Source organism: Mobula birostris, unplaced genomic scaffold (assembly GCF_030028105.1).
Source record: "Mobula birostris isolate sMobBir1 unplaced genomic scaffold, sMobBir1.hap1 scaffold_348, whole genome shotgun sequence".
In the NCBI taxonomy this organism is placed as follows: domain Eukaryota; kingdom Metazoa; phylum Chordata; class Chondrichthyes; order Myliobatiformes; family Myliobatidae; genus Mobula; species Mobula birostris.
The window spans coordinates 426,066-440,059 of record NW_027276549.1 but is presented as its reverse complement, the minus strand read 5'-3'; the positions used below and the strand labels follow the sequence as shown (position 1 = coordinate 440,059).

The 13,994-nt window shown below is 40.1% G+C and overlaps 1 protein-coding gene across 1 annotated transcript in view; it reads left to right on the top strand.

Moving 5' to 3' along the window:
• Positions 1 to 422: 422 nt before the first annotated feature.
• Positions 423 to 13,994, top strand: part of LOC140193014 (dynein axonemal heavy chain 6-like) — a gene marked incomplete at its 3' end in the record, with an annotated part of 382,778 nt that continues 369,206 nt past the window's right edge. Inside the window, exons 1-2 of the mRNA XM_072250467.1 lie at positions 423 to 487; positions 5,776 to 5,930. Coding sequence (XP_072106568.1) covers positions 447 to 487; positions 5,776 to 5,930 — 196 coding nt within the window. The remainder of the gene's footprint in view (positions 488 to 5,775; positions 5,931 to 13,994) is intronic.

Below are 13,994 nucleotides of genomic sequence, written 5' to 3'. Positions count from 1 at the left end.
GCAGTCAATGTTATCTTTGGATCAGTATGAAGTTATATGTACACACCAGTTAAATTTTGCCTCACTGTAGTTTGCTGGGCACACTGTCTTTGGAACCTGTTCTGACTTTCAGCTCTGTTGTTTCTGATGCCTTAGTGTGGCTGTATCACACAGCAGTGATAATTAGAGTAGTGATAATTACTATAAACATTCAATTATCATTCCTTCCTATGACACAAAGCACATTCCAGGTCTTCGTGTGTGATTTCCAGTCTATATTGCTGTGTAATTTATCCACAATTGCCAATTGTGAATAACTGATTTTACTGCCAGAGTGTCATGTATTAAAAATTCTCTTTCAGGTTTTTCACCCAGCAACTCCCTCACAACAGCTTCCTAATAATACCACCTGCACTCTCCGAACATCCATCTACAGAAGGGACATACCAAACAGGAGACAGCAGTGGATGAAATGGGAGGAGAGAGGAAAAGATTTCCAGTCAAAAAGGTAAGGTCGAGGTTTGATTTACATGGAGTATACAGCACAAGGCCATGCTGGGGTTCATGCTCCATCTATTCTTCTAAATAGGTAAATTGGTTTATCATTGACTCATGAGGGAGGTACAGTGAAAAAAATTTGGCCTGCAAACTGTTCATACAGATTAATTAATTGCAACAGCATACTGAGATAGTGTGAGGTAAAACAATAACAGTGCAAATAAAGTGTTACAGTGCCAGGTCATAAGGAGGTAGATTGTGAAGTTAAGAGTCCATTTTATTCTACCAGGGAACTGTTCAATAGTCTTTCAAGAGCTGTCCTTGAGCCTGGTGGTACCTGTTTTCAGACTTTTGTATCTTCTGTCTGACAGGAAGAGGGACAAGAGAAAATGTCTCAGATAGGTTGCCAAATTTCCTTATCCTCCTAAGGAAGCAGAGGTGCTGGGGAGCTTTCTTGGCTGTGGCATCAAACTGATTGGACCAGGACAAGCTATTTGTGATGTTCATTCTAGGAAACTTCAGTCTCTCAACTGTCTTGACTGATGATGTAGTGTCATGCTATTATAAGGCTGGCTGTAAGATTGGGGTTCAATTCCTGCTGCTGTCGGTGAGGAATTTCTACACTCTCTCTGTCACTGCTTGGGTTTCCTCCCACATTCCAAAGACATACATACAGTTAGGATTAGTGAATTGACTATGTTGGCATTGGAAGCATGGCTACATTTGCTGGATGCCCAGTATAACCCTCACTGATTTGATTTGATGCAAACAACAAGTGTTTCGATGTACATTTGACAAATAAAGCTAATCTACATAATCTAATCTAAACATGAGAAAGTACACCACTCTGTTTCTGAATCAATAACTAGCTCTTTTGTTTTGCTGACGTTAGCGAAAGGTTTTTGTCATGACACCATGCCACTAGTCTTCCTTCCTTCTTTCTTGTACTCTGACTTATCATTATAGGAGATCTGACCCAATACAGTGGGATCACCTGCAAACTACTAGATGGAGTTAGAGCAGAATCTGGCCATGTAGTTGTGAGTGCAAATAGAGCAGAATATGTTTTCTCTGTCACGTGTTTATCTAGTTTCCTGTCAAGTACATCTATGCTACTTGCTCCAATTGATAGGAGTTGCAGTTTCTCTGGATAAAGATCTGTATATGAATATGAGTATTTTATAAAATTTTATTGGAGACCTTAATGTCCATGTGCTATTAATTACGGTCTTCTCCACAAGTCTAGTATTCATCTGCTCTATTCTTGGATCAAGATTGTTGGGTTTCCTCCAGCCTTGTTTTGAGGACAGAGCAAGTAAGTTCCTGTCATCATTGGTGGTGTATATTTCAACCATCGTTGTCACAGTGTGTGTGTGTGCCAGTCATCACTGGCAAAGTGTGTGAGTGTCAGTCATCATGACACAAAGTGTGTGTTAGGCTCACTGGCACAGTGTATGTCATTCATTAATAACAAAGCATATGTTCGTCAATACTGGCACACTGGCACAGTGTGTTTGTCAGTCGACATCAAGGATGGTGGCAGTTTAATTGTCTAGCTTCATTCATAAATAGATTGGCTGGCTCAGTCTGTAGGTTAAGGGATCTATTGTTTATTCTGTGCTATTTTTGCTCTTTAAAGTCAAAGTACAAAGAAGTCCTGTGTTCCACCTTCACTAGGTAATTTTTAGATACGGTAATCCTATTGCTGTTCCCAGTATGCTCTTCCACACTGCTCACTGAGATAGGGTTGATTCCTTGGCGGGACATTGTTGGTAGAATGAGGAATATACCAGGCCAAAAGGTTATAGGTATGGCTATTGTGACGAAAAACCAAGTTATCAGAAGATTGATGCTAATGAGAGAGAGATAAGTGAGACAATGGAGAAACATTCAAAATGCTAATAAGAGAGAAGAGAGAAATTAACGAGAAAGAAACACATTTCAGAATATTGACAGAACGGTTGCTTTGAACCTGAACTGTTTGAAGTTTGACGGACAGGCGATACCCCAGCAGGGGGATAAAAAGAACAGGTTCGCTAAGGCACGACACACACCACGAGATCACGAGATAATGAGACCCTGGAAGAGCAGTGTGCCCCCACAAGTTGGCGGGAGTTTGGAGGTCTGCTCGCGGGAACCGACCATAGTCACACAGGGTGAAAAGGGTACGATCGGTGGGAACCTGGTGTGTGTGTCCGCCCTTGCCTGGGTGCCGGCTTCACCGCGGAAGAACGGTCGTATCCGGAACGGAGAGGTCACAGTCTGTGACCACAGAAGACATAAAAGGGTCTGCCCAAAACCACCTGTGAACATCAAAGGTCTGCTGAATCAAATTTGCACTCTCTCTCTCTCCAACGGCACAACAGTGATTACTGCGAACTGTACTAAGCTGAACTGAACTCTGCGTCACTTGAGACTGATCATTTTACCCCTAGACTGCGATAGAGCTTGATTGATTCCTATTACCCTAGTTCTGTGTACATGTGTGTTTTATCATTGCTAACCTGTTGCATTTATATCCATGTGATTAGAGTACTGTGTTACTTATTTCTTTAATAAAACTTTATTAGCTTCCAGTAATCCAAACTCCAACTAGTAGTCCATTTCTGCTGGTTTGGCAACCCAGTTACGGGGTACGTAACACTATGTACATTTCTGTGGTTGTTGATGATTGAATGGCTCATGGATGCTCAGTTTCAAATTGCCAGATCTTTTCAGCTAAGAACAGCTGTGGCCCTAGCATTCATTCTGCAGCACACCCTTGATCATTTGTTCCTCTGTTTTCTGTTCAATTCCAGCCAATATGACAAAGCTGAATGATTAGCTCTGTCATTTCAGAGGGCATTTGAGAATCAAATATATTAGAACAGAACAAAACAGCACTGTGCAGGCCTTTCAGCCTACAACGTAGTGCCAACACTTTAATAGATCTCCACCATCCAAGTCATGCCCCTCTCCCACTGCCACCACATTGCTGTGGGTCCTTAGATGAACAGATTCTAGACTGTGCAAGAATGGCAGATTTCCTTTTTGAAGTGCATTGAGCATCATTTGGTTTGTTTTGCAGCAATTTGTTGTATCAACTGTTTTATTGTCACCATCTCTGTGACTGTTCTCCTTTAAGTTTCAGCTTGATCCTCTGGATTGTTAGTTCAACCTCCTAAAATACTGGTCTGGTATCTTACAGAGATTACTAGTTCCTGGTTACTCAAGGGCGTTCTTGAGCTTCCCATTACCTGTTATTCCCACTCTGACCTATCTGTCTGTGGCTTCCTGCACTGTTACAGTAATGCTTCAATGTAAGCTTGAGGCACGTCATCTCATCTTCCATCCAAGCACATTGCAACCTTCAAAGTTCACAGTAAATTTATTATCATAGTACATGTACGTCACCATATGCAACCCTGAGATTCATTTTCCTGTGGGCATACTCAATAAATCCAATAGTCATAATAGAATCAATCAAAGGCTGCACCCAATAGGGTGGAGAACCAGTGTGCAAGAGACAACAAACTGCAGATTGAAAAAGAAAGAAAGAATATTAATAAATAAATAAGCAAACCATATTGAGAATATGCGATGAAGAGTCCTTGGAAGTGAGTCCATACATTGTGGGAACAGTTCAGTGAAGGGGCAAGTGAAGTCAAGTGAAATTATCCCCACTGGTTCAAGAGCCTGATGGTTGAGGGGTTAAAAACTGTTCCTGAACCTGGTGATATGAGTCCTGAGCCTTTTGGACCTAATAGCAAATTCTCCAGCTGCAGGTCACTGAATGTCTCTCTTTGTATCCAAGACAGACCATTTCTGATGCAGACTATTCATCTGTAATACTGGGTTAGAGGTTAGATTTTCTGCATTAGTTCAGCCTGACCTAGAGAGTATGGCCCACAGCCTCTTAGACCCAAAGTGCTTTCCTGTCTGCAGATTCAGCCTGACCCACTGAGTGTTTCCAGCATTTTCTGTTTATATTGCACCTCTTCCCATCCTGCTTCCTGAAAGGATTTCTTTTTTTTGTAATTTATTTTTTATTGAATTTATTTTTATTGAATTTCATCATCAAACAAACTTTTCCATAAGATGTATTTCAGATACTGTACACCTGCATTATCATATTTGTCACAAATCTCCACATAATATTTATCTGAGGTACACACTTATAGAGAGGAAAGAAAGAACAATCAAAAGAAGAAAACTATGTACAGAGTAGGACGTGATTTTTTTTTAACAACATATGCATTGACTTGTGAGAATAAAATCAGGCCTATGAAGTGTTATGTAGTTAAACCATTTTTTCCAGTATGAATAAAATTGTTCCAACTTATGATTAACAGATGCTGTTATCCTGAAAGGATTTTATTCCATTCTCCTAACATTTCTGCCTCTGCTATATCTGTTTTGATTATAAGATGTTCCACACCAGCGCTTTATAGATAGCTTCCTTAAACATGGGTTTCCTCTACCATGGTTGACAGCACTTTGAACTTCACCTCCTGTACAACTGCTTTCAGTCTTTAACCTTGAGCCACTATCCATCCCACAGCCTCTATATTTAGTGGTCCATTCTCCATAGCCTTTACTATTTTAACATGATTCTATCATGAAACACTTCTGCTCCTTCCCTTTCAGTATTACAGTGTCACCAGTTTTTGTTCCAGCTCCCAATCTATCCACTTCTGTTTGTGTGTAATTTGTACATGGAGCTCTTGAGTTGATTTGGCCATTTCTATAATATCTGCCAGCACAGTAGTGTAGCTAGTAGAGCCACTACCTCACAGTGCCAAAGACTCAGGTTATATTCTGTCCTCCATTGTTGCCTGTGTGAAGTCTGCATGTTCTCCCCATGACTGTGTGTAGGTTTTCTCCATCAACCCAAAGATGTACAGGTTGATAGGTGAATTGACCACTGCAAATTGTTTCTTGATTGAAGATGGATGATAGAATATGGGCTGAATTGATGAGAATTAGGGAAAGTTTTTTTTTAAAAAAGGGAGTAATCTATGATTAATATGAATGGGTGGTTGATGGTCATCATGAACTAAGTGGTCCGTAAGGTCTGTTTCAGTGCTGTATCTCTTTATGGCTCCATTAAAAATAATTTTTCTCCTTTGAATTGTATTTTTGAAGCAATACTTAAGTACACAAGTCTGATTATCTGTATCAGTTATATGCTTGGTACGATAAACACAGTAAGCTAGCATTTCTGATCAAAGTAATTAGTTATTCTGAGATATTTAGATAAGGATTGTTCATGGAATAATCCCTTGGTAATGTTTTTAATTTGCTTTTTTTTTCACCCAGTCTCAGGTCACTAGAGGAAAGACAGGAAGGGCATCCTTCCAAGCAGACAGAGCAAGAACTGAATCCTGTTTCTGAAACAGAATTGAGCCTGGAGTCCAAGTTTCTTCCTCACCCTGAAGAGCAGGAATATCAGGAGCAGTCCCTTGATGATAAAGGTAGGCTGTTCCAATCTGTCCAGAGATGCACTGGTCCATAATTGTGTTGAATAATAATTAGTATTTTTTCATGGGTATTTACTAAAAAGGAGGCAAATGAATCATGTTTCTGCTTTTTGTCCTTCCCTGATATAGAGAGAAATCACTGATCCAAATTGTTCTGAGTTGGTTTCCTGTATAGGTTCACTGCTCGTTTCTGTTGAATTGACTTTGCTCTTAGTACATCCAAAATTTCTGGGAATACCCTAACTTAAACAAACCTGGAGAAGGACTCCTGGAGATGGTCGCAGACTCTACCATAAATGGCGGATAAAGGTCAATGCCAGAAAAGAAACTGCCACCCCCTCTGTGTAAGAGTATGTTGTAGTAGGCATAGCTGCTACTAACAGGATATGCTGATAGGGTGGATTGATTTTTGGGGCTAAATAGCCTCTTTCAGTACTGCTGTAAATGCTGTGCAATCTGATGCTTCCCCCAATTTCACAAGTGAGGGGAATAAACGTTTTTATCAGGAGTTTGTAGTATCTCCAGGATCAGGTCTATTTCCTTAGCTAAACTTTGTTTTTAATAGAACCTGAATGGAGGTTAAGGCCACTCCTCCCAACAGTGAAGGCTGTTCATAACACAAGTCTTACAGGGTACATAGGCAATTCCAAATAGTTGAGTCTTTACCCTAAGATAGTGACCCATCAACCTGGGGGAATCTTACACAAGAAACTGCAGAGAGTCGTAGACATAGATCAGCACATCTTGGAAATCAGCCTCTCCCCCATGGACTCTGTCAACAAGTTAGCTACCTCACTAAAGCAGCCAACATAATCAAAGACCCTACCCACCCTGGATATTTTATCTTCTACCCCCCCCCCACCTCCCCATTTGGCAGAAGATACAAAAGCCTGAAAGCACACGCCACCTGGCTCAAGGTTAGCTTCTATCCTGTTGTTAGAAGACCATTGAATGGTCCCTTGTACAATATGATGGATTTTTGACCTCACAATATACCCCATTATTGTCTATCTGCATTCTCTGTAACTAACATTTTATTCTGCATTCTATTATTGTTTTACCTTAAATTACCTTAATGCACTGTTGTAATGAAATGATCTGCATGAACTGCATACAAGTCAAGTTTTTCCACTGTGGTTAGTACATGTGACAATAAAAAAACAATTTATCATTGAAATGTACGACACAGAATGATGTCCCTCAGCCAATCATGTCCATGCTTGTCAAAAATAGGATCTACAGTAGATTAGTCTCACTTTTCAGTTATTGATCTTTAGTCATGCAGGTTATGGATCTTCATTTAGCCTTCCAATATGCTTTACATGCGTTGTGAGTTTCTGCCTCCTCTATTCTTTCATACAGTGAGCTCCAATCCTCCCTTACTGATTGAGTAAAAAATCTATTCCTCAATTTCCTTCTCATCCAATTACTTTTAAATCTATACCCCCAATATTTTGGCTTCATTGCAAAATTAATTAGGCCCATCTTGCTGATACCGCATAATCCCACCTCACTTTTATACATCTTAATTAAAATTCCTTTCATCCTCTTCTTTTCCAAATAATAACACCAGCCTAGAGAGATACTTCATAATTCACCAACCCTGGCAACATTTTCATAAATTTACATCACTTCCTCTTTCTGTCTTCCTAGAAAAACACTCACATCCTTAGCATCAATCTCATGAATCTGCACCACAGTTAGGTACAGTCCTTCAGATACGACCCTCCTTAGATAAAGATCCTTAGGTCTTATTAGGTTGCATTGTGTCTGTGTATCTTTTAAGCAATGCAAACAGTAAATGCTGGATAAAATCAGAACTGAAGAAGAGTTGCAGACCTGAAATGTTTGCTTATTTCTTTTCCACAGATGCTGTCTGGTCCGCTAAGGTTTATCAGTGCTTTCTGTTTTTATTTCAGATTTCCAACATTGTTCTGATTTTTAATTTTAAGTATTTAAGTATTTAGATTACCATAATTAATACAAGGAATAGAAATAGTAAGTGTGATTTTATTAGTCATAAGTTTTACCTGTTTTGTACATAACTCCAATGCTCTTCAGTTCAACAAATATGGCAAAACAGAGAATCACTTCCATACTATTGTTAGGACTTGGCATCACTGGAATTACTTCTGTGATGCAAGCTTCTTATACAATGTGATCAGTCAATTGTGTTCAAGATCCTATAATCAACTAATGTGGAGTCCTGATGAAGGGTCTCAGCCTGAAACAACGACTGTTTACTTTTTTCTATAGATGCTGCTTGGCCTGCTGAGTTTCTCCAGCATTTTGTGTGTATTAACTTTGCTTCCTGGCAGATCTGGATTGCATATGGAGTGGATAAAAACCTCATAATAAAAAAATTATTTCTCTGAATAATATTGCATGAGAGTAAGATAATAGTGCAAACACGAGGAAATCTGCAGATGCTGGAAATTCAAGCAACACACACAAAATGCTGGTGAACGCAGCAGGCCAGGCAACATCTATAGGAAGAGGTACAGGTGACGTTTTGGGCCGAGAAAGGGTCTTCCTATAGATGCTGCCTGGCCTGCTACATTCCACCAAGATAATAGTGCCTTCCTTTCTTTGACTACGCTCCTCTATCCAATTCTTATATTTGCTGATCCCCTTAGAATCTGAAAAAATATCAGCTTCTGCCTTAAGTATATCCAGCTGCTGAGCAGCTAAAGGTTTATGACTGTAAAAATCCAAAGATTTACAATCCTTTAAGTAAGGGATATCTTTCTTTCTCAGTCCTAAATGGCCAGCCTCTTATCACGGACCATATTCCTTCATTGTAGCTTCTCTAGAATGAGGCAACATCCTCACAGCTTCCTCTGTGATCATTGCTCTCAAGTTAAAGACTGCTAATCTGATATAAAAACAGAAGTTGCTGGGGTTGCTCAGCAGGTCAGGCTAGTAATCTAATTCTGTAGTTAAAAGATGGTTGTCTGTTTTACATTCTGTGTATTGATGGCATTGAACTATAGAGCCAAGGGTAAGGTAAGACTTTTATGTGGTATGTGCCGAATTTGGTAATGGTAACACACCACTGCCACTATGCTGGGTGTCTGTTTCCTCATTTGTGTTTCAGGAGATCTTTCCCAAAAGGAGTGAGAATAATTAAATGATTCGAATAACCTGAAATTGTTTGAGAAGATTTTTCTAATACAGAGTCTAAAACTAACAGTTAATACAACTTTTTAAAATGATTGCTTGACAAAGAATTGGCTGACATTTACTTGTGAATGCTTGATTTTTTTTAGAAATTCAATCAGAGATGTAAAAATGTTCTTTATAGATGCTGTGCCTTTGTCTAAAGATAAAAAGCTAAGACGTCAGAGCAGATGGTTTCCTGAAATAAGTCAAACATTCACCACATGCCATCTATTCCATGGCCATTTAAGTATTTTCTGCCATGCAGCCAACCTGATATTCACTGTGAGATAACCAACATTTCTCTAGACAAATCTCTTTCTTGGTTTGTTGCCCATATATCTGTGCTGTAAAAATGCTTCCTCAGTAGGGGAACCATTATTCAGACAAAGCAATGATGAAGGAACAATAACATCTTTCCAAATCAGGACATTTTGTGACTTGGAGGGAAGCATGAAAATTCTGGTAGTCCAACGCACCTGCTTCCTTTGCCTTTCTTGGAGGCAGAGGCTATGGGTTTGGGAGGTAAGTTTGTAACAATTACTGTGGAACTGGCAGCTGTTGGTGGACCTCGAAGGGCAGCTGAAGTTCCCCAACCATATTGCAGCCACCACCCTGTGACCAGACATTGTCCTAGTGTCTGAGTCTACTAAGCAAGTGGTGCTGCTGGAGCTGACAGTCCCATGGGAAGATAGCTTGGAAGAGGCCTTTGAAAGGAAGCTCTCCAAGTACGCAGGACTGGTCAGCAACTGTCAGCAGGCTGGATGGAGAGTGAGGTGTCTCCCAGTGGAGGTTGGTTGTAGGGGATTCATAGCCCGTTCCTTCGTTAGACCTTTCAGCATTTTGGGCATCGAGGGAGAGAGGAAGAGGAGAGCCATCTGCAGTACCACAGGTGCGGCAGAGAGGGCCTCAAGATGCCTGTGGTTCCAAAGAGGGGAGCCATGGAGTCATAAGTAGCTAGCCATCTGGACACAAGCTGGGGTCTGATCAGCCCCGGCTGGGTCACCTGGAGGAGGTTGTATGATGTTGAAAGACCCGAAACACCCAATGATTCCAGGAACATCACTAAAGATGTGTCCAGAAGCATCAGTAGATGTATGTACACAGCTCACCATAATTCTAGGAGCCGTGTGTGTTTCAGATGGGGATGGAATTGATAAGTGCTGTCCAGCCACAAGCTGTTGGCTGCTGAACAGAAAACCTCTTTGATACAGTTCAGAGAGTGAAATAGCTATAAAATACTTTGCAAATGTAGGAATGAGCAGATGCTGTATTACAGAAAATGTGTGAAAACCCCTAGTTGAGAGGTGATACATCAAATGACCCTTCACCCTGACAATTGCAAATCCATTTCTGCCCAAAATATTAATGCTATAAACTTCCAGACTTTCAGATTTTAGATCTGATTTCCACACTTGCATAACCATTTCAGAGTCCAGGTTTGATTTTGGTATTCTGAGAAATGTCATCAGCTCATACAAAAATGCCTAAGCCTAGCCTGAAAATGGTTTGAATGTCAAATTTATTCACTGTTCCTATTATTGTCAGAAAAGTCAAATGAAATTCAGCACTTTGTGAAAGTAATTGAGTGTCTGACATGAGCATGTAATATGCTTTCCTGAGACTTGGAGGGGTGGGATAGATGTAGATTGGGAAGTCATGGAGTTTTGCCAATAAGAACAGTAAATCTGTGAAATAGAAGTTCTTACATAAATATGTGATGCATTTTGGGAGTAATAATGAGGCTAGGACATACTACATGAATGATAAGTTCCTAGAAAGTATTGAGGAACAGAGACACCTTGGTGTGCATATCAAAAATTTCTTGAAAATTGCAGTGCAGGTATCCATGAACAAGCATGGTCCCTAATGATATGCGGAACAGTAGCAAGTGAGAAAATAATATTACAGTCGTTAACTGTTGGCTTGCTTCACTCTCCTGTAATGCTGAAGTGATATTTCACTAAGAGATCAGTGGAGAAATGGTTAATCAACATAATTTAGTGGAGTAAATGGAAGTAATAAAATACATAAAACAGAGACAAAAAATGACCATAAAATAACAAGTACTTTATTGAATGACCTTTGAAAAAAAATCACCAAAGTTTCAATTACCTCTTTAGTGAATGCATGAGTCCCAGACCAACTTTCTTTGTACAGAATGAGAAGGATGTGGTCAGGGTCAGGTGTAGGAGTGGTGGCAGTGAAAGTATGTTGACCCAGTGGCTGGGAAATTTGAGTGGATCTGTTCTTTCAATATCAGCAGGTAATATTCAGAGTTACCAGCCACATTCTGGATCAAAGTCAAAGTCAAGTTTATTATCATATGCACACATACATGTATGCATAGATGCAATGAAAAACATGCTTGCAGTAGCATCACAGCACATAGCATCATGTAAGCAGCATTCACAAAAAGAGCAGATGCTAATTCAGATTAAATTATCACATGTACATTGAAATGTGCAATGAAATGCATCATTTGTGTTTATAATGATGTGCTGGGGACAACCCATAAAAGCTGCCTCACATTCAGGTGCCAACATAGTATGCTCACAATGTTCAGCAAAACAACGCAAAGAGCTACAACAATAACAAAACAAAACAAGATAACAACAATAGCAAACAAACCTCTTTTCAACTTCCCTCTCCCCACACACAGGCCTCCAACACCAGGCCAGGCCATCTCTGGGCCTCTAGTCCTTGGACCCAGACTCTCAGATTCACAGGCACTGGGCTTCCATCATCCAAATCCCTGGCCAGACATGAATTATACACAAGTTTTACAAGAAAGAAGACAATTAGAAGAAAAAGAAACAAAGTCCATTTTAGTTTAAAATGGTCATAATGTCGCTAAACTGTAGTGATTAGGGTTTTCTGGTTGATTCAATAACTAAATGATCGAAGGGAAGTAGATGCTCTTGAATCTGGTGGTGGGGGACTTCAGACTCCTATACCTCCTGCTGATGATAGCAGCAAGAAGGTGACATAGCCTGGATGGTGGGGATCTTCGATGATGGATGTTGCCTTGAGGCAGTTGCCTCAATCCTGGATCAGGAAGTTGTGTGTAACTACTGCAACGGGATTTAGAAAATGGAACATAGGATAAAATACTTAAGGAGGCCAAATCCTTAATCAATGATAACCAGATTACTGCAAGAACCTTTAATTGTTAGAACGTGCTTGAGCTTTGTAAACCTAATTTCTTCTTGAATGTGGAGTAATTAGTGCCTTTGGCTGGCTTGAGTTTGTCTTTTCTCTGAACAAAATATCACAAGTCATGTTAATCATACTGTCACATTAATCACCTGATTTAGAATTGGTAATTGAAGCAAAATTTTCTTTTTAAAGGTCATCCAAAAAGGTACTTGTCATTTCCTGGTCATTTGTTGTCTGTTTTTTATGTATTTTACTGCTTCCACTTACTCCACTAAATTATGTGATTAACCATTTCTCATACTTGGTGAGATTTCATTCTGAAAGTAAGGAGGCATGGGATCCAAGGAGACCTTGCTTTGTGGATCCAGAATTATCTCGCCTACAGAAAGTAAAGGGTGGTTGTAGAGGATTTGTATTCTGCATGAAGGTCGGTGACCAGTGTGTTCCACAGGGACCCCTCCTCTTTGTGACTTCCATAAATGACCTGGATGAAGAAGTAGAAGGGTGGGTTAGTAAGTTTGCTAATGACATAAAGGGTTGGAGGTGTTATGGATAGTCTGGAGGTTTGTCGGAGGTTTGTTAGAGGTTATAGCAGGACATCGATAGGATGCAGAACTGGGCAGAGAAGTGGCAGATAGAGTTCAACCCAGATAAGCGTGAAGTGGTTCATTTTGTTAGGTCAAATTTGAAGACAGAATATAGCATTAAAGATAAGACTTGGCAGTGTGGAGGATCAGAGAGATCTTGGGATCCATGTCCATTGGACACTCAAAGCTGCTGCATAGGTTGACAGTGTTATTATGAAGGCGTATGGTGTGTTGGCACTCATCAACTGTGGGATTGAGTGCAAGAGCTATGAGGTAATGTTACAGCTATACAAGGCCTTGGTCACTTGGAGTACTGTGTTCAGTTTTGGTCACCTCACTACAGGAAGGATGTAGATACTATAGAAAGAGTGCAGAGGAAACTTACAAGGATCTTGCCTGGATTGGAGAGCGTGCCTTATGAGGATAGGTTGAGTGAACTAGGCCTTTTCTCCTTGGAGTGAAGAAGGATAAGAGGTGACTTGATAGAGGTGTATAAGATGATGAGGGGCATTGATCGTGTGGATAGCCAGAGGCTTTTTCCCAGGGCTGAAATAGCTAACACGAAGCGGTTTTAAGGTGTTTGGAAGCAGGTACAGAAGGAATGTCAGGGTAAGTTTTTCAGTTTGAGAGCGGTGGGAGTGTGGAATGTACTGCCAGTGACAGTGTTGGAGGCGGATACAATAAAATCTTTTAAGAGACTCTTAGATAGGTACATGGAACTAAGAAAAATAAAGGCCTATGTGGTAGGGTAATTCTAGGCAGTTCCTAGAATAGGTTACATGTTTGGCACAACATTTTGGGCCGCAGGGTCTGTAATGTGTACAGTGGATTTCTATGTTCTATAAAGATTTCAGTGTTACAGGAGAGTAACCAAAGCCAACAATTAATGACTGTAATATTATTTTCTAGCTTGCCCCTGTTCCTGTATATCTTCAGGGATACTGCTGAGATCCTTGACAAGAAACTAGTAAGTTTGCAGATGACACATAAGTTGGTTATTTTGTGGATAGAGGAAAGTTGTCCAAGGCTACAACAGGACATAGATTAGACTGAAATCAGGGCAGAATGTTGGCATATGAAACTTAATGCCAACATGTGAAAGGTGATGTACTTTGGAAAATTGAATAGAAATAGGCCATATACTGTAAATAGG